The following is a 21764-nucleotide window of genomic DNA, read 5'->3' on the forward strand; positions in this document are numbered from 1 at the left end:
CCCGTACTGCACATGGCATGAGCAACTGCAGTGCTGCTGCTACAGTCAAGCCTGCCAAAGAGCAGCGCATGAAAATTTGTCAAGCCTATAATGTGGCGAGGTGTCTGTAGCACAACCATGAGTACAATGCAAGGTGTGTCTGGCCACCCTTGGCCAAAAAAGTACCTGTAGGGTTCAAGGTGTGAGCCCAAGAAATAGAACGTTCTTGTCTCATGGTTGGCTAAGAGGCTACTGCCACAGTTGCTGCTCTCTTGTCCCTGTGTCTTTTGTGCTCCAAGTAAATATAGCTTCGATGATGGCAGGACTACTTAAGGGGGGACGCGGCCCTTGAAAACCGAAAAATCGCAAAAAAGTCGGTTTTTGAAAAACCACATTTTTGGGTTGTATGTCTCATAAACTACCTATTCTGTAATTATCAGCACCTAATTCAACCGCAAAGTGCAAAAAAAATACTATTTTCGAGGCCGCCGCGGCGTCCAAAACAGGCGCAAATCCCAAAATCAAACCAAACTTCGCGCGCGCGCCATTCCCGGGCCATGCGGTCGTCCCGCGCCATCTTGGTGTTGTTTTGACCGTGAATTCTTTCTCTCTCGTTCGCCGCCTTGCAAAATGGCGTCGGCAGCACAGTTGAGACGCTATTGGCGTTTTCCCGCGATGCGATGCGGAGCGCTGATTGGCTAGAGCAGCACATTCATATCTCGCGGGAGAAAGCGTGCCTGCCATTGGCTGCTGTGCAGCAGTGGGGGCGGTCGCTCCTCTCGATGGCGCGTCCAGCGCGCTCGCTTCGTTGTTGCTCTCTGCTCCGTCCGCCTCGACAGACGTCTGCTTACGAGCCGCTCTTCGCCTTGTGCTATCTTTTCGATCATTTTCTCTCGTTTTTTTTTCTTTTTGCACTAGTTCTGTGCCTTTCGTCTTTGTTGTTGCGGGCGATGCCGGCAACGAAGCCGAAGTCAGTGCGGAAGTCCGGTGCGCGGAGGCGCGCTATGCGGCTTGTACGATCATCGAAATTCCGCTATTCTGCTGCGGGTGCCGACTGCGTAGACGCTTGCAGCGACGGAACTGTGTTGTCGGCTGTCGCCAGTCGAGAATCCGACACATCGAGTGTGGCTGGAGCCGCAAATGCACCGAGTGTTTCCGAGATCGCCGGGCTCGACACGTGCTCCGAATCGATGCCATCCAGTGTGACACCGAGTGCTTCTGATATCGCCGGACCCAGCACTTCGTCTGAATCGGTGCCATCGAGCGTGACACCGAGTGCTTCTGATATCGCCGGACCCAGCACTTCGTCTGAATCGGTGCCGTCATCGAGCGTGAGTGGACCGTCGCTTCATCTGCGGACGCGTTTCCTAACGAAGGAAGAAATCGATGCGAATGCGAAACGTCGTGACGCCGTTCGCCCTGAACTTGAGTCTACGCCGGGGACGCAGAAGAAATTTCAACTGATGCAGCCGGCTCTTGCACCTGCAGTGACAAGTGAGGGCGAACATTTTTCGCTCGTTCAAATGAACATCTTTAACGTCCTGCTCAGCTGCACAGTGTGCAAAGAATGTTTGAAAGGTGCTATGACTGTCCGAGAGAGCACCAAGCTTGGACTTGCAACAAAACTTGAAGTCGTGTGCGCCTCTTGTGGCACCGTCGATAAATTATGGACATCACCCCGCAAAAAGGACATGCAGGCCTTCGATGTAAATGTCCGCGCCATAATGGCTATAAAGCAAATAGGCAAGGGGCAAACAGCTCTTAATGACTTTTGGGCTGCCATGAACGTATCTTACAGAGGTCTTCACCACAAGACGTTTCAAAAGCACTTGAAAGAAACGTTCAGGAAGCCAGAGGCCACCACTTTGGAGAATTTTATGCTGATTCTGCCACAGCAGTGATCAAAACATATAAAGAAATGGACCCCAGCTTCTGCAAGGACATCACCGTAGTGTATGATGGCACATGGCATAAGCGGGGTCACACATCACACATCGAAGTGGGATCGGTAATTGACTTCTTTACAGGTCTCATCTTGGATGCTGTAGTTCTTTCAAACCACTGCCTTGGATGCCAAACAGGGCCCAAACCTGGAGATGCAGCATACGAAAGCTGGCAGAAGCACCACATTTGCCAGAAAAACACAGACTCAAAATCGGGAAGCATGGAAGTGGAGGCAGGCTTGACTCTCTTTGGGCGGTCTGTATCCAAGCATGGCCTGCGGTACACCACTCTTGTGTCCGACGGAGACAGCCGTACCTTCGCTGCCCTCACAGAAGAGAATGTGTACGGGCTAGTGCCAATTGTAAAAGAAGAATGTCTGAACCATGTTCAGAAAAGGATTGGAAGTGCTCTTCGAAACATTGTGCAGAAAAGTGATAAGCCACTGAGTGGGAAGGGGAAGCTGACTAAAGCCCTCATTGAAAAGCTGACAGGATATTATGGTTGGGCCCTGAGAAACAATTCAACTGACCTAACAGCCATGCAGCGTGCAGTGATGGCAACATATCACCACGTCACATCGACTGACCAGGACCCTCACCATGAACTTTGCCCAGAGGGGGCTCAATCGTGGTGCCGCCATAGAGCTGCAGAGGCAAAGCGTGACCCACAGCCAAGACATAAACACAGCCTACCGGAGTATGTCGCTGCAGCTATGCTGCCCATCTACGAAAGACTGTCACAAAAGTCGCTTCTTCAGCGCTGCCTGGGAGCGAAGACGCAAAATGCATCAGAATCATTCCACTCCATTCTGTGGTCTCTGATGCCGAAGGAACAACACTCATCCTTGATCGCGGTAGAAACAGCACTGCATGAAGCAGTGCTGCGCTACAATGCCGGCTGCTGCAAAGCAACCCAAGTGATATCGGACTCCATTGGACTTCAACCAGGTCATCTGGCCATCCAGCGAGCTCGTGAAAAAGACGCTTTACGCCTAAAAAAGAATTCTAAAAGACACCAAGAGAAGATGGAGGCCAGGCAAAAGAAGAAAAGAGTGCGCCAGGAGACTTCTAGCTACTGTGCTGGAGCTTTTTGAAGAAAACACGTGTTTTGAACTTTCTCGGCCTGTTTTCTCGGAACGGATTTTTTTTGCTAGTTGTGGTGCTGAGGAAAGCAAGAACTCGAAAACCGTTCATCAGATTTGTGTGCCGTTTTTTTTATTCTGTTCCTGAATGACCTTGCAAGGGTGTAACAAGCTCCTTTTTTTGAAAATTGGTGCTGTTAATTTATAATAAACAATTAATTTTTGATGAATCTGGTCATTACTGGTTACATCAAATTCAAAGTTGCGTGAAAATTTTTGGGGGGGGGGGAAATTAAAAAAAAACGGCTTTGTAGCGCCCTGGGATAGCTATCAAGGAATGACCGCAATGAATTTCAGCTTTCTACTATGTCCTGGGATTTCTCACGACTCTTCCTCAGGCACCCATGTGAAGCACCCAGTTAAACCTCAATAACTCTGGAACTAAGAAACACAGCTTCGTGAAACTTAGCAGTTGTGCTAGTTTTATTGTAGTGAACAACCCCTGAAAGTTTCATCCAGATATCTTAAAAAATAAAAAAGTTCGGTCTTTAGGGTAGCCTCCCCCCTTAAGCTGCCCTCACACCCATAGAGTTTCCTAAAAATAACTAGAAAGGACTTTGGAGCTGCGTTCGTTCAGCGACATTGGGAAAGATGGGTAGTACATAGACCTGCCTAGTCCTTGTACTTGCAGGCAGCAAATCGCACTTGTGGCTCTGTTTATTGCTGTGTTTTTTGCTTTTGTTTTGAAAGAAACAACAAACCCTTTTGAACTTTGGCACCCGGTTTCAAATAGAAAGCCTAAAATATTAAGGTGGTGAAGTGCAACCACTAAACATTCATTCATTTTTGTTTCGGGACAGAACACTTTCAAGCCACACAAACACACAGGAAGCCAGAAGTACGAAGATTAGACAAATTTGTGTACTACCCATCATTCCCATGCTCGGTGAAGCGCTATGCATTGCAGCTCCCATAGACACTGGCGCCAGAGTTCCCTCTAGTGTATATCTTGGAAACTCTATGTTCACGTCATCCTCACCAGTGCTACGGGTGTTTTCATGCCACGAGAGAATGTGAAGATGGGGAGGAACCCTCCTGAATATTACATGGTAGGGAACTTTGGGTAACATGCAGCTTTGCTAGTTGTGCACCTTCACAGCATGAAATTTCTCGTGAAATTTTTTTTTTGCCTCACTGAAATAGTAAGCGTGTGTAATGGTTATAAGATAGATATAAAAAGGTGCAGCAGAATAAACATGTTGAATGCTACTTGGCCAGATAAGCTTTTGTTTAACACATTCTCTCTAGGAAGTTATTAATATATCCTCGACCAAAGCACTTTGTCTTTTGTATCTGTTCCAGTAGTAGGTTTTCGATTGTATATTTTATAAATGCAGTTTGGTGTTTGACATCATGCAAGCTTTTGTTTCATCATTCAAACTGATAATATATGTGGCACTATATTATGATGTATTGCCTGCCTGCTGTACTGTGCCAATATTATATTGAGCCTTTGCTCTGGTATGACCCTGAGATAATGCAGTGAAACCCTGCATCACTTGACTCTGCTTTGAAGGAAAGAAGGGTAAACTTAAGGGCTCATTTTTTTTTGTTAGCCACAATATTAATGAGAACTGACAGACAATTATGCCAAGGAAAGTATGGGGATATTAGAAGTAATTGTAATGTAATTGTGAAGAAATAAAAGTGGACGAAAAGATAACTTGCCGTGGGCAGACTGAACCTGTGACCTTCGAATAATGCGTCCGATGCTCTACCACATGAGCTACCACGATGGCCTCCGTACACTTTATGGGGTATGTATGTGCATTTAAGCGTGGGAGTGTCAGTCAGCGCCGCCTGTTACCATTGTGGCGAGTATGGGACGCTCATTTTTTGCCTGTTGGCATCACGTAGCCTGGTACGCCATAGCATCAGTACAGTAGGCCATAGCATCTGCACAGTGGTACCGTTCGCTACCACCAAAGTGTGGCACTATCTTGCAAGTTATTGGGTTTCTCTGCTTTGTGACTGGGTCAAAGAAAATTAAATTATCTGCCTGTGTTTGGAGGCCTTTTGAAATACGCAAGATAATTAACCAAGGATTTCTAGAACTTATAGGAAAAACTGGCAATGTGTTCTCATGTTATGAAGACATGATCCTATGAATGCAGGTACCAATATTAGGCCTAGTTGTCTATTCATTTCCTACCATCTAGGCTTACTTCTATATTTTCAACACCTTCAACAACATTCCAGGGTACCTGCACATTCACAGTACACAGATATAAGGCTGGAGCTAATGTTTTCATGTATTCATCAGTGAAATATTACTCGGGCAGATTTAACTGCCCTTGTGACGTCCCCGCAAACACGGACTGAACCGCGGACCTTTCGGGATGTTTTCGCTCGTTTCTCAAACCCACAAAAAAAGAAAAAGAAAACCTTCGGTGTAAAGAATGGGCATTCCGGAGTGAAGTACCAGAAGGATTAGTTCTACTATTCTCGCGGGCTCCCCTGCGCAAACACGAGGACCGGGCGGCGCCTTGTCGTCTACAGACTGTGTGACAGCGTACGGTGGAGATAATCGGCGCGCACCCTTCAGATTTGTGGCATGGGGGAGCAGCAGAGCACCTTTTGTTGGTTCGGGGAATGCGACGCGGCCGCAGCGCTTGTGCCGGGTCCAGTATGACTTTCGGTCAGCCTTCATGGCTCCATGGCTCATTACTGCGTTCTGCGGGGATGGCCGCCCGCGGCGGTGAATGACAAAGAAGCGGCGGCTACGGAGAATTTCGCGAGAGACACCGAGCTGCGTAGAAACGTTGAGACTTGGTCTGGACATCGGCTCACCAAGTACCGGAAGCATCGGGACCATTATTTGCCCGTAATTAAGGCGTCTTCGGACGGCTCGCCCATCACTCTCCCTGAGGCTCGAGTTTGTACATTGTTACTTGCTCGGCTTTGTTTGGGAGAGGGTTTCCTACTGGTGTAGGCCGCGGGGGCGGCCGCCGAAGATGATACACTCGGACTGAGAAGAAAAGATATGCCGCGTGGAGTGGCGACTGGTTTGGTGCCCCGGTAGGACGGAGTCGGGTCCTACAAAAAGGGACTACGAAACGATACGAGGTGGTCAGAGAGATACGATGTGAAGAGAGTCAGAGAGACGATGCGATGAGCTCGAGATGGTAGAGAGGCTAAGATGGAAACCACTAAGAGGGACGACGTAGGCGACGATGACAAAGACGATGAAGACGGCGACGGAAGGAGACAGATCAGACCGCGACGGAACCAACCAACCTTCGGCCCCGATTTGAGCAGCCAACTCCGAGGCCCCGACTACATGGACATTCTGTGAAACGAACTTTACCTCCCATACTTAATCGAGCTTTGCGGGAAGGGATGCGGCATATTGAAACATTGCGCGGCTTTATAATTAATGACTTTATCATTTGTGTCGTCGTGTGTTTTTTTATATGCATACCCTTGTGTCGTTACAGTTACGTTCTTTATCTGCCTGCCCTCTGTCGAATGTCGCGAGTGTTTAAATCATGTGTTATAATTTTGGGTCGTGGTTGATGTATGCGGGTATACGATGTTTACAGTTAGTATTAAATTAAATGAATCAGTAAACAGGAACAGGGCGTAGCGTCTCTTACTTCCCAGCCCCAGCACGAATCCCTGTATGTAGAAAGTGATTGAGACACGTAGCCAAGAGGGAACCGGATAGGAAAAGGGTTGAGTGTTCTTCCCTCTCTTTGGCGATCGGTGGCGTAGCGGGGGATGTCTCACCCTTATAAATGTATTAGAGAGCTGGCATTAGCCAGAGGAGCTTTTCAGCACCTAAGCAAGCTCCTGTTTTGCATAATAGTCTGTTACTTAGGAAATGATCTTGAAACTCAGATTATTTACCAAAGTAAGGGTTATGCATTATTAGATCTCTAAGTTAAAAATGCCATTGAGGCCATACTGACTAGGGCAAATGAAAATGTTAGGCTTGTGCGAATAATGAATTTTAGGTTCGAAGCGAATAGCGATTGTGGTTAAATAATTTTGAATGAAATTCGAATAGTATATATATATATATATATATATATATATATATATATATATATATATATATATATATATATATATATATATATATATATATATATATATATATATATATAATCACATGTTATAGAGAAAGAGGGGCATATTTGTCATCACCAAACTAACCTGCGCAAAATCTATTTTTAAATTGAAACAAGGCCTCTGCAAGTGCCATTCTTTTTGGTTGAAAGGAAGTGGAAGCAACTTTGAATAGTAGCAGGATTGGACTTTCGGTAGAATGCAAGTGATAGCCTGTAAAATATGTATTAATATTTGCTATACTTAGAGCAGCCCCTTCTCTATTTTTAGATGCCCGTCAGGTAGGGTGCTGCTGGCCCCGCGAGCTCTCTCCTGTTGCTCTCTCCCATTCGCCTTATTCTGGCGCTGGTGGCGCTGCCAGCTGACACAATGCTCAGCTCAGCCGCGCATTGCGTCTCCATGCTTTTCGTGCACATACGTGAAGCGTGGTTCCCCGTGTCACTGCTTTTTGTTTACGGTGACCCTACTTTCCTACCGTGGGAGTTTTGATGAAAAGCCTCAGCAACTTTGTAGACATCGTTCTTGACTATAAGAAACAAATTTTAGGGCCACTGCAGACCAGTGTGAAGCATGCTGTGAACATTTCGATGGACCTCCCTGTCCTGAAGTCAGGGGTGGATCCATCCACTCATTTTTGAGGCGGGGGTAGGTCAGCTAAAGTAACTCTGAAAAGGGGGGTGTGGTCATGACTTTTTTTATTTTTACTAACAGAAAAACCACTTCATAGCACAAATACTGTTAATGTGTGCTCACAGTGGTTTAATTCACTCATTTGTCTTAATTAATTGGGGATAGGTGGTAGACTACGAGAACTGAATTGAGGGGAGGGGCACTAAAAGATTTGGAGGGGGGCAATCGCCCCTACCGCCCCCCTCTGGATCCGCCAATGCCTGAAGTGCGAGAATGAAGACTGTGCCCACAAGAAAGAATTTCTTCAACTTCTCTGCTGGAAGTTCATCAAGCCACTCCTAAGTAATCATGCAATGAACATTACTGACAAGAACTGTGTGATAAAAATGTATGGTAAAAAGCCAGTGTTGTGAAAAATTCTCAAATTGTAGTGTAGAGTGTTGTGTGTGTTTTTTGTCACTGCTGATTTTTTTTCGAACTAAGAAAACATATGAAATCATTTGGTTGACTGTACATATTTTTGTCTCTCTCAAAGTAGAGAAATAAAGAAGCATTAGCATTAGTTACGGGAAATGAGAGGTTTGCCTCCAGCCGCACATGTACGTTGGGTGCTAGTAAAAGATTCCTGGTAATAAAGCACCAGTTTTTAAAGTAGGCAGCTAGGTTAATTGCAATGTTAACTTTTGGGGGGCATCTTCAGCACCTAAAATAAACAATAAAGAAAACTGAATGAGGAAAAAAGGTAGAACTTGCCTGTACCAACAATTTTTATTGAGCTCTTAGAAAATTCTGCAATAAAATATGCCTTAGCAATTTCCCAAAGCATGATCACAACAACCACGCTATTTCTTGCATCAAAAGGGCAATAGCTTGGTTGTAATTCCTCACGGCATTTTTCAAACGTGCACTACAACAAATTGGAGAATGACCGCAATCAAATACATGAAAGATATAGACAGCTTCACAAAGCAAAGTCTGAGCACAATCCCAAAGTCGTAGTCCTAAAATCCGCATACGAGACACAAAACATCGTAGTTTCTGCTACTCGAGCTTATTAACATTATCGCGTAAAAACTGCGTTGTTCACGAATTTCAAATCTATAAAACGGCTTAGCCAAAGCATCACCGCACCTTCGTCCAGAGCAGACGACAGGCCGGCGATAGTGTCAGCCAGTGGCGCCGTATCACGGCAAGCATGCAAAGCGTGGTGTCTCGCGAGCTCTCATTGTTCGGCATATGAACTGACAGGCATCTAAAAATAGAGGAGGCGCTGCTTAGAGCATATCATTCAGTATAATCGGCTTTTATACTGAAAAATATGAATCAATGTGATGGTAATATCTTCATTTAACCTTGAAGTGTGGTTTCGCGGTAGTGCGGATTTGTCCTGGATACATGTTTTCATGGTGGCTCAGCACTACTCCACTGCAGTGAATGAAACCACTTTTACAGGGAGATACATGTGAACTAGTACATATACACTTAGATAGGTGCTTTGGCAGCTTGGTAGCCCTCCACTACAGTGAACAGGGTGTTACATGTGGGAATTGTTCGTTCGTTTCGAATAATTAGAAATTTTTAATAACTTGAATTTGATTCGAAGTGAATTCGAATTGTATTATTTGTCCGAATATTGAAGCATTCGAATATTCACACAAGCCCAGAAAACTTAATTGTGACCAATAGCGCAGCCAGTCTTTTTTTTTTTTTTTTCAAGGGGGTCAAGTGGGGCTCAATCATATTTCATGTATGTTTGTGCATGTGTTTAGATGTGTGCATGGGACATATATACACATGCAAAATAAGAAAATTTCAGTATGTTCAAACTCACCACCATCATCCCCTCTCGCTATGCCAGTGATTGTGACAAACGAAAATAAAACTGCCAAGTAGATGCGACGCCCAATAATGAAGTTTAGAGCAATGTTTAGTTTGGTATAGAGTATATTTAATACTAGCTATACACTACATAATTGCTTCTAAATTATGTCTTGCACAGTATGTTTATTGCGCTGTTAGTTGCTGTAATGTAGCACTTGCAGTACACTTGAGATTTAGTATTTTATGTCCCATTGACAATGTTATTTTTTGTTCATTGATCTGTTATATAATATGAAACTTTACAAGAGAGCAGAGGCCTTCATCAGGCCTTTAGCCTTATAATCTTCTTTTGTAACAAAAGGAAAATAAAACTCCACTTTGCTTGTTTTAAGAGCACCAGAAAGTAAAAATATGATTGAAATGGAAGAGTTAACGTTTGAGCTAAACACTAGATTGTGTCAGGTGTTGAAAGGCAGCCAATACAATAGTTGGGAAGGCATCAATGAATCGTGAACAAGTTATAAGATAATATGGAGGTCGTACTTTTATCCAGCACATTTATAAACATATAAGCAGTAAAGAATGTGGTGTGATTTGATCATCAGTCATAATGTGTGCAGTAGAATCTTCAGGTTTCATTGTGCAATTTAACCTGAAGAAACCAGTAATATATTTAAAAATTAAAAAAAAAAGAACCCAGAACTTAGTTTGTAAGAGCTTCTTAGATACACAAGGCACATAATTGTATTTTTTTCCTGGTGGTGCAGCATTTCTTACCAGCACACTGCTTGAAGACGCATCTCCTCCGCTGAGCTTCCATCTCAGTTCTGTGTCCACTTCAGGTGCTCCGAGTTCAAGAAAAGTTCCGGCGCAACATAATCACATAGGTGAACTATCATTGCATTTAAGCAATCTTGAATAAATCACAAGTATTAAAATAGTTTTTAGGTTATAAAAAACCAGATCCTTAAAAGACACTCTTATTAAAGCTGTAGCTATTTATTCATGAAGTAGAAAATGCATGCTTGTAGTGCTGTATGGATTTTGTTTGTGCTGCTTTTGCTAGGCTTGTAAAAAATCAACATTGTACAATGCTCAACTCTTATGTCTAGAACAATGATGGTCGTCGCACTCGGAACTGCCTGAGGGCATCGGTAGTCGTTACGCAAGGTAGGCTGGCAACTATGGCTACTATAGTTGCCAGCCTACCTTGCGTCAATATGCTGCTTCTGAGCATGCTGAGCGTGTCTCTTTTGCTTTTTTGATCATTGCTTATCACTCACTGCGTATGCAATAACTGCTTTGGCCATCGAAAGTGTTCTGAACAGTTTAGCGTAAAATAAAAAAAAATGAGTAAAAAAACTATGTGAACCGTTCTTGGTATGATATGACACCACAAACTGAGACCAGGTTCACAGTATTAAAGGTGGCAATCTGGATGATTGCACTACTTTTTCTGCGCTTTACAGTTGACGGCACTTCTGACACTCGGGGTAGTTATTGCAGCTGGGACAATAAACAAGTCTGGAAACTACAAGGCTGACATATCATTGGCACCGCGCATGCTCAGATGTGGCACGTCATGAACTGTAGTTATTGCTCATGCTGTTTGAAGCGCAACACTCAGTCGTTCTAGACATGTGTGTTGACCACTGTACTTGTACCACTATAGTCTTGTGGGCTCTATTTAAATACACTCAAACCTCTTTATAACGAAGTTGTATTTTATAGTAAAATAGGTTTGTTATAACCGAAAGTTTGTTATTAAGTATATTCCTAACACTATATTTATTGCAATACTGTTTTTTATATACTTCTTTATAACTGATATTTCGTTATATCCAAGTTCGTTATATCGAGGTTCGAGTGTAGCGTTCAGCCTAATGTTCTTGAATTGGAAGTTTTCTCCTTTTGAATGCCATCTGCATTTGTGGAGACCAGACATTGAATCAAAGTTGTCAAAGAAATGAGCTTTTTTTGCGATTTCAAAACCCGGTTGGGAGCCATTGATGTGTCAGTCATGTTGCTTCACAACCAATTCATATTAAAAAGTGGCATCAATAGAATACTTAATTTTTTTTGGGGTGCATGTGAACGTGCAGTGGGTGGCATATCAACATTTACAGAGCAAATGGCACAGTGTAATAATAGAGGAATTGAAAAATCTATGGAGCTTACAAGCCATTCGTGACTTGTCTGCGTGTACTGTGTAGACCGCTTATAACTTAAGTCGCGGGAGTTGTGAATATCCTCGCTATAAGTAGTACCGCACTATAACCAAAACATTTTTCAATGACCGCACTTGCGCAATACGTGTTTAGCATGCAGCCTTGTGTGTCCAAGAATCGAAGCATGCGATGCGCGGTGCTTACAAGCATATACAGTTTCAAATGTGAAAAGAAAATTAATGTCGAAAGATACACGTTGCCCGTGAAATGAATGCGAAGGGGGTGGGGTGGGGTGGGGGTGTAACAGAAGAAAGCACCATTGCAGAAAATCGCCGGCTAATTCTCAGACTGCCTCGTTGAAGTGCATTACAAAAAAACTATGTCGAATCATGTCCAGAATTCCACGCACTGAAAGAGACCAATCGTTCGATTTCACGGGCATGCACCCGATTTCAAGACATTGCAGTCGAACGGCGAACCGCCATTCGAGCGCTACACGTGCCACACTCGTTTTCATTAATAATGTGTATTTCTTCCTGTCAAGTGCAGCCACCGCAAAGAGTTTCGCTGATATTGTACTAAGTTGTAACCTATAAAATACAAGCGACCGCTACTGAAACTGATCAGACTATTGAAGCAGATTAGGCCTAGCCTGCCATTCGGTACAACGTTGGTGCGGTATGTTGTCACGAGAAAGCAGTTTGTCCAAGACATGAAGATCCGACATCGAAAAGATCGTGCTCAAGCACTGAACTAAGAATAGCGTGCGTGATACGAAGTTGGCATTTGCGGCCGGGAGATAACAACGGCAAAAACCCGCCAAGCTTACGCAAGACCGCTCGCTAGCTGCAAAGGCGAAAGCTCGCGTCATAAAGCCGTAAAAAGTTTTAAAGTTTACGGACGGGGTAGCAAACGCGATATCAGTAACAAGCTCAATAACAACGACACTTTTCCTGACAGGAAACTGTTAGGATAAGGACGGGATCGCACGTGCCCTGTTGAGCCCCGCGCGTCCGGAGCAACACTAGTGACGCGGACATTGTAGCCGTGCCGGCGCCAGCGCAAAGGCGGCAAGCCCGCGCAGCGTGTCAGGGTCTTTTTTCCTTTTCTTCTCTCCTCCCTTTGTTCGTTCACTCCGTCTCCCCTCTGCAACGACCTCGTCGCTCGCTTCTCAGCGGCACACCCAGCGCATCTCCTTTCAGACGCAAGTTCTTTACCACGTTTGTCACAAACATTTTCCGGCAATTGCAATATAACCGGTCTTTTTTTGGGGGGGACTGCACAATAAGCAGTATGCGTATACTTAGGGTTCTATGGGAGGGTAAACGGGAGTCGAAAAATGCCGCGTTGTAACTAGTCCAACATTCTAAACGGTTACGTTATAAATGTTCTACACTGTATATTGGTTATGTGTGCTTTGTAGACAGCATCGAAACTTGATCATTCTAAATAAATAGCATTACACGCCTATTAGTCTAAAATTCATGTGTCACATACTGAATTTTTGATATTAGTGATTGCCAAATTTTATGTTTATTTATAAAAAAAATCATCTATTCATGTAAGCCTAATTTGAAACGTACATGTTAGTACCAAACATACGGGTTAGTATTTAGAAGTTGGTTATCTTCACCATGTTAGTAGAAGCAGCACATGCATACGTCAGACATGTAAAACAAGACATGCTTAACAACACTGAAATAATAATATCTCTCTATATTTCATTTTTAAAATTTGTTATATGCTAAATTTTATTGTATTAAACAATGTCATTTTTATTGCATGTTCAGTGCTGGCTTGCATTGCATGTCCATGCATATTGCATGACCGAGTGCTGGCTTTTCAAAAGCTACTTATAAAAAAATTTGGTGGCATATGAAATTACCAGATTCCTCCAAGTTAAGAATACAATTAATATGGACTGAGTTAGGAAAGGGTGAAAGTGTAAGTGCACTCTGCTGCTTGGTTCATAAATTTTGTTTAACAACTGGTACCATGCATGCAGCAATTGAGCACAGCATGCAAAAAAAAGATTACGAAAATGCACTGCAGTAGAAAACTTGTATATAGTATCGGACATTATACATTATCAACAATGCTTGACATGGCATCATCAATTTGCTATTGTTCGAGTGCTTAATTGAAAATTTTTGCCATCTGCATAATTCCTGTCCTTAAGCTGAAACTTAGCACTGCTTTTCACGTGAGTTTAGAATATTAAGAAAAATTGAGAAGGTTTGTACAGGGGTTGTGGTCGCTGGTTATTAAAACATTTGTTTGTTTCAGTCTGTAGATCTCATGAATTAAAATATGACCTAATATTAGTTTTGTGCTCTTTTGTCTGTAGACTCTGGCTTACAACGAGAAAATGTGTCAACATCTAAGGGCACATCAGCTGAGGCCTTAACATCATTACTTGAGGAAGACCCTACTCGACACAGCAGCATGGTCACAGGCTATGCATCGGTCACAAAGTCACATTCGAAATCTAGAGCTGCAACGGAAAAGTAAGAATGCGATGGCTCTGTTCACCTATTGCCTAAAAACAATTTTCATGCTGCAGAAATCATTTGTGCTCCTGCCATTTTTATTTTGCCAAAAATTTTTGGTTCCAATGCCACTATGTTGTGGAGGCAGAATGGTAGTTAGCCACGAAAACAAACAAATGCAGGATGTGCAGATTCTTTCAGTACAAATTTGGCACCTGTTGTCTCCGCGTAACTATTTGCTTGCAACTTTACTATGGATTGATCCCGAGTGAACGTTTTTGAAAGGGCAATTTGCAAATAAACTGCTGCGCTCCTCAACTTGTAGTGCTGTCTTGGCAATTGGGCACCAAGAGTAGTAACTGTTCTTGCACAGTTGATATTTTGATCACATGGTGAGGATTTTTAAAGTGCACACTAGCTCAAAAATTCAGTTAAATGAATTTGGGCTGCACAATGGTGTAAACATGTAAAACCATGTGCACTTGGAAAGAAAGCAGGAGAAAGCAGTTTTGCTTGATTCTCACATTGCTCAGAAATTCAAGGCAATCTTTTCACACATTGGACATGACCAGAAAATCAATGTCATCTAGTCACACTATATAACTGGCACTTGTTAGTTACTTGTTCTTGTTTGTTACGTTTTAATATGTATATTTTAATTAGTGCTTATTCACCAAAATATACTTTCAAAATGTGCATTTAATAGTTGCATTTAGACATAAAAAGTTCAGCCATGAAAATGCATAGTTTTTTCTTGACAAAAAATTAAGTGGGATTGGCAAGGCTTGAATATTTCAGTATGGTTCACCTAATTATATTAGCTTAAGGAGTGCTTGACCTGTGGTTATGGTTATAATTCTTTAAGGGGGTATGGTAGGATAGATCGGCCAAACAAGCTAGGTTTCGATTTAATTACTAAAAAAACGACAAGCTCTGAGGAGCAAAGTCATGCTTTGGTGAGTGCCTAAAGAGCTCCAAGGGGTTTAAAATTGGCGCCAAAGACTGTGCCCCTTCTAACAGATCGACGGGCTTTTTTTTTTATCATTAATAGTGCATGTATGTATTGTTTAAAAAGTAACTTTGGCTTGATTGGTTGAATCCTATCATTCGGTTACTTCCTATCATTTTCAAGCTTTTTTATCACAAAATTTCTCACCAGGATGCTTTTCTAGTGTTAATTATTGCTTGCATTGCCAGAACATTCTGTGCGTGTTTTAAGCATAAAATTGCGCTTTTGCTTACAATCAATATTCTGGAAAATTTTCAAACATGATGTACCTTTTCTGGAAAACTATCCAACCGATTGCTCTCATTTTTTTTTTTTTCAACTTGGTGATCGCGACATGTACTTCATTACCCTTTGTTGAGACCTGGTTTAGACCAATGGACGTGCTGCGTCACGTCGCCGATAGCCGAGTTGACGTCACTGCGCATGGAAGAAGGTTGGTCACGCGTAGGAAAAATGCGCGAGCTTTTCCTGCGCGTTTCGGTGCCTGTTGACTGGCCCTTGAAGGTTTGCAGTCAATGAAATGTGTATTTGGTAATAAATTTATTATACAAGTAGGATGCCCGATGTCAGCCTTACATGTCCTAGAAAGGGCTTTTATTCTACTGCAACAAAGTGTTTGAACAAATCCTTCTCAGGAAGTGTTTTTTTACATTTATTTTGTTTGTTTGTCCAGTACATTGCTTTCATATTATGGCAGCCTTTTCTTCTTCTTCTGATCATCACTTGGTATATGAACTGGTAGTCAGTGGCCTGCTTTTAAGTAAGGATGACGTATTTCAAACAATGGCACACGTGTATTTGTAAACCAGTGTGTCTTCTGAACCATGCTCCAGAGTGCTACAGTTACGGGCGACCCAGACTATGAACGCGGCCTTCCATGGATCAGCGTGAGAATCTAGAGGGCCTTAACCCTGGTCGCACTGTGTAACTGTAGCACTCTGCATGGTTTAGCACTCAGCATGGTTTAGTAAACATAGAGTGGTTTATTAATACATCCATGCCATTATTCAAGCCATGTCCTCCTTTAAGCAGACTAACCACTGCCAGTTCATGTTCCAAGTGGTCGTGCGTGAGAAAAGAAGTAGTAGTCTGTCACAATATTATGATTAAGATGTTTATATTCATTATGTCTTGCAAGCATGGGTGTAGAGCCCAGTCCATAAGACACACAGCTATTAAGCTTGAGGCCCTCAGTTCGAAACCCAGCATTGCCATGAAAATTAACTTTGTTTTGTACTTACTGTTTCTTTTGTGGTGAACAACCCTTCATAGTTATTCGTCTTGTGTGACAAAGTGATACACGAATGAACACAGTTTTCTCATTGGCATAGAAATGCTTACACATTTAAAACCAGATATTGGATTGTTTGCTAGTGATAATACATGGGGATTTGCTTGACATATCTTGTATGTGATTCAAAGAAAACTAGAGGTTGCTAAAGTTGCTCTAAAGTTGCCCCGCTAGGGTATCGTCTGTATCTCACGTATAACATTTGCGCAAAGCATGTTTTCACAGGAAACTCTTTTTTTTTGTTTGCATTCATGGGCATATCTTAATATGCATACAGTGCAAACATTAGTGTGTGCTAAACTGAGATTTTACAATACAGGCTATAAGAAATATAGTCAAACATCTCTATATGAGAGACACTGACTTGAGCATAGGCATGCGCATGGGAGGGCAGAAAGGTACAGCCGCCCTCTCCCCCTGCCCAGCCACCTAAGAGGAAGGGTGCAAAGTTTCGCCAATATATTGACCTAATAGGTAGGGGGGACGCTGCATGAACCTTCGCCCCATCCTAAAGGGGAACCCTGAGCATGCTTGCGGATGTAAGGGACAAATGAGTACAGTTAAACCTGGATATAACGAAATTGACCAATTGCCGCAAAATTTCTTTATAAAGAGGATTTAGTTATGTGCAGATTTATTATGAAAAATCTAAAAATAAACACACAAATTCAACAAAAGGGGAACTGAAGGCAAAGCTATCACGAAACACTTATTTGGAGGTAAAGAATATATGATTATTGTGATAGCAATTATATGGACACTCTCGGTGGGTTTTTGCCGTCCCCGCCATGTCTTGTAACAAGTACAAATTGATAACATGCCCTCGCTCATCATAACTTCAAGAGCTGGTGAAAGGGTGTGAATGCTGTCAAAGCAGGGATCAAATGAGCCAGCCCTTCTCTATCGCCTGGAGTGCGCATACGATAACATCTAACAACCCTGAAAAAACGCGGGTGGGGGGGGGGGGTCGCTCAAGTGAGGGGTGAACTTTGATTTTAAGGGTGCGGTCACGATTACTGGCACGCATGCCACCTTGGCAAGCATCAGTGTGCTTTCAATACAAAGAGACTGTGTGAAAATAGTACTTCTCCCTGGAGTGGCCGTATTTGCTTACACCAACATTTTGTAGGAGTTTCGCGATGTCAGATCAAAAAGAGTTGGCTGCCAGTATTTCATGGTATAACATTACAATTTCTTCCTATCACATTTATTGCATTGCATTCAATGCAGCGTCGTGTTGTTGCTAGAACTAATCGCGAAAGCTGCGATTCCACGAACTCGTGGCCCAGCACAAGACTGAAGCGCGCGACGAGGCGACCTCCGAAGATTCGTCATTTTCACCGTGGTATCAGACAGTTTTCATTAGTGCCTAATCTGACGTCCCCTCAGTAGTGGCGATACAGTTGTTCACATTTAAAAAAGAAAGAAGGCAAGGCTGAACGTCTTCGGGTGCCAAACCATGCGTGCGCAGTGGAACCATGCACGAGCGCACAGCGACGAAAACGAAGTGCGAACGACACAGATACTGCGGAAAAATATTCCGTAAAGCACCCTCCATTATCGGCGTGGCCCCACGTATGTGAGGCTAACTGAAAGTGTGGCACTGCCAACGCGAAAGTAGTTTAGTTCTTGGTTTTTGGTTTGAAAGGAGGGAGGGGTGCATCTGCACATGCGCCCGCGGTGGCAAAACGGCAGCAACGTCAGCTCGTGGGACAGAGGCCCGCCTGCCCGCCTCACGCCCACCCGCTGTTAGGACTGGGTTCTGACAGCATCGCACCGCTGCCACCAGTTATTAAGACCGGGGTCTGATAGCATTCCACGTGTGCTGCCAGTCGTTGCGGCTCTGGTCCGGCGGGTCTCGTCGTGGGTAGCTGGCCGCCACCACCGGACCCGTTCAGCCCATCATGCAGGGAGGAAGGCGCATACTTCAGGAGATCACAGAGGTCTATTTTACATTATTTACAAGCGAGCGTTTCTCGCCACACGATGAACATCTTGACGAAGATGTCGTCCCACATCGTGACGAACTCGTCGAAGGCTCTACATCGAAAAGGCATCAGCATCAAAAGCACCGTATTGAAAAGCACCAGCATAAAAACCACACAAAGCAGCCTGCGAGAGCTGATTTTATACAGTCTCGTTTTCCCGATCCGTGGATCAGGGAAAAGGCACCAAATTATACGGTCCGATCCCAAGACATACACCGCTTTCGACGAGACCACATGCACTTGCCCTCGTCAGCGTCCTTGACTGGGGGTGGAGTCACAACACTTCTACTGTGGCACCACGGTGTCCCCTGGCTGGAATGGCAAGGTCATTGGGGCAACTGGTCTCACGCTCCGGCCAAAGCATCAAAGCGACCAGAGCGATGCCGCTGCTCTTTCGAGGAAAGTTTTGTTGCGACCAAAACCTGTTGTAGTCGATTGCAACGCCGGACTGTAGGGCACTTTGCTTGGTGGCTTGGACTGACAATGATCGGGCTGGAACGGCTTTCCGCAGGTAAGGAGCCGCTCAGCGACTCGTTCGCAGTACCTGGAATTTCGCTACCCTTTTCGGCCTAAGTGCCGTACCTAACACCGCGCACAATAGTTAGCGCTTGCTCTCGCCTGTGAGTTGCCGGGGCCAAGAGTGTGCTGTGCGTGCCACCTTTGCTTCGCACTTCATTGTCAGCATGGCAACCTCAGAAAATGCGTGCTTGTGTCATAACGACAAAATCCGCCACAAAATTTCTAGATTACTCGTGGCCAAAATTCGTTATATCAAGGATGTCTGCCGCTGTTACTTTGTTACATAGAGGTTGCAAATACATGTGTTTTTATGGAGTAATGACTGAGAATAGAAAAATTTTGTTATATGGAGGAATTTGTTATATAGAGCTCCGTTATAAGCAGGGTTAACTGTAAAAGAGGCACCAATGTGCCTAGATTGAAAAAGGTTTTGATAAGAAAACACATACATGGTACCCAGGTTATAAGAGACACCTCATATAAAAGACAAGCATTGCTGCCCGGTGCATATATCTTATAAGAGTGTTCGACTGTATTGTAAAATGGATTGGGAAGTCTGCAGGTGGCATACTTGTTGCTGCTTACATGCAGCTTTTGTGCTGTCATGGCATAAAAGTTGAAGCATGACTGATCTTTTAGAATGAAACCAAGGCAATGATTTGATAGAAGCAGCCTTTTACATACCTTGCTCATTGGCCAGAAAGAGTAAGCTAGCCAGACATTCATGTCCATCTCTTCAGAGTGCACCACTCAACTGTAGCTGGCATGTCAATTGTTTGTTTCTTCTTTAATGCCTCATTTTCTTGGTGCAGTTCTCCAACAAGTTACCCGGTTCGAGCTGCAGGTATTCTCCACTGCCATACAAACATAATAATTACAGCATTAGTAACATGCCACGACAACAAGCATGCATTTACGTAAGCATGTTGCGCAGCACATCAACTCTGCAACCACGTAACTTTCGAACTGTGTTACCACAGGAAGAAACTACTCTAAAGAAATAAACTCGCAGCAGTGGCAGGCCTCTACCAAAGGCAGAAAAATTTGGTAGACATTGATGTAATAAAGTCAGTAAAATTGGCTATTTAGTTAACTACGTGTAAACTTGGTTATATATTGAAATTCAAGATTTTGGGCAAAATATATAGCCATCGATGAGTGCTTTGCACAGAAAGGTAGCAAAAATTTTCAAAGGACTGGGCAGTCTAATGAAAATCTAATTTCATTGGTATTAAAAAAAGAATAATTTTGGTGAACCCTAGAGTCTGCAACCATAACTTGATGCTGCTTCTATGAAGTCCACTTCATAGTGGCTTTATATCTCGCATAAGGCCGAAAGAAATGCAGGTTCAATGAACTGCGGTAATCAATGTAAGCCTAGCTATCGCACCTGTTCTGCTAAATTAGCTTGCCATCGATACCTTGGGCTGAGTGGTTATGACACTGATGCTATCTATATTTGCCCATGGTTATACTTGAGGGGAGACAGTGCACACCGGAAAATGCAAACTGTACCTCCATACAGAAATAGTATATCTCATTCCTAAGTAGTAGTTGCCTTGCTTGATAACTAGATGCACTTCAACTATTCATTTGTACATGCATTCAACTCTTCATCCAAAGAGAACATTTCAAACGGACGGGCTGTTTATGAAGCAGTTGTTCATTGTTTTGGTGAACATTGTGTACGTTGACTTGTCGAAAGGTAAACACAGCAATGACGACCTTTTTTACGTGCTGTTGCTAGCAAAAACAAAAATGGGATGTATTACCTGCAACCTGAGTTTTTTGCTGTCTTGAGCAAAACCAAGCATTGATTTTAATGGCGCAAAACAGCTGTCTCCACTTGCAAAACACTTGCAATCTTGAATGTTCGTGAATTACTTCTGACAGTACTTTGTTACAAAAATGATCATCTGACATACTTAGCTGCACTAGACTGATCAGCTCAAGAACGTGCTGAGCCACTACACCCTTCCTAAGGCAGTAGCCAACATACCTCACATGCGAGTAAAGACCAGAGCTCTTTACTAATCACACCAGATGGGAAACTGCGTTTCAAAACCTGGGCCTGCCCCCAGTTGATTCTGTGGGAGCCTGCAGATTGTGGCACCATTTGAGAGCATCTATGTAAAACACTGGATCACTGCTGCACTGCCCTGCATGTGCACTTTTTGCAAGCTGCTCAACGCCATGCACAGTGCTGATATCGTCACAAAAATTCATTAGTTAATTTTTTGGTCAACAGATGATGTGACAGTTAGTAGATTCCCGCAATTTTGGCCAATGGCGAGTTTAGATTTTGACAAGTTGGGCTTATGGGGGACTTTCACTACTGGTATGATCGAAAAACTTTCAGTAAAGTTCAGAGGCACTTACACTAAATCAAAGGATAAAGCATATTTGTCTCTACTTTTTTTGCCTGTAGCAGCGCTAACTTCAGTAGCTATATACCAACTAACCCATAATTAAACTTTGCTTGGAATTTTCTTATATTGAATTTTAAGAGCTCAATACAATTCAAATAAGACATGGTTTTCTGGTAAAAAGAACTGTGAATTAATTGTCCCATGTACTTCTCTTCCAGTTGGAAAATATCCTTTTTTTGTTTATGTAAACATTCTGTAAAGGGGAACCCTGCTGTATTTTTTATCATAAAAATAAATATTAGCATATTGCTGTTTTGAGATATTTTGAGTTTTGTAACAGATGTG

At 43.2% G+C, this 21764-nt stretch overlaps 1 protein-coding gene across 6 annotated transcripts in view; it reads left to right on the plus strand.

Moving 5' to 3' along the window:
* The window catches only part of LOC119187804 (uncharacterized), a 214571-nt gene that overhangs the window by 92730 nt on the left and 100077 nt on the right, over window positions 1-21764 (plus strand). For 5 of the 6 annotated variants that reach the window (XM_037435890.2, XM_075878855.1, XM_037435889.2 and 2 more), the window contains 2 exons: window positions 10354-10473; window positions 14102-14261. In XM_037435890.2, the coding sequence (XP_037291787.2) occupies window positions 10354-10473; window positions 14102-14261 (280 nt within the window). The remainder of the gene's footprint in view (window positions 1-10353; window positions 10474-14101; window positions 14262-21764) is intronic. The other variant, XM_075878856.1, reaches the window with a different exon arrangement.

This window comes from Rhipicephalus microplus, chromosome X, assembly GCF_043290135.1.
Source record: "Rhipicephalus microplus isolate Deutch F79 chromosome X, USDA_Rmic, whole genome shotgun sequence".
In the NCBI taxonomy this organism is placed as follows: Eukaryota; Metazoa; Arthropoda; class Arachnida; order Ixodida; family Ixodidae; genus Rhipicephalus; species Rhipicephalus microplus.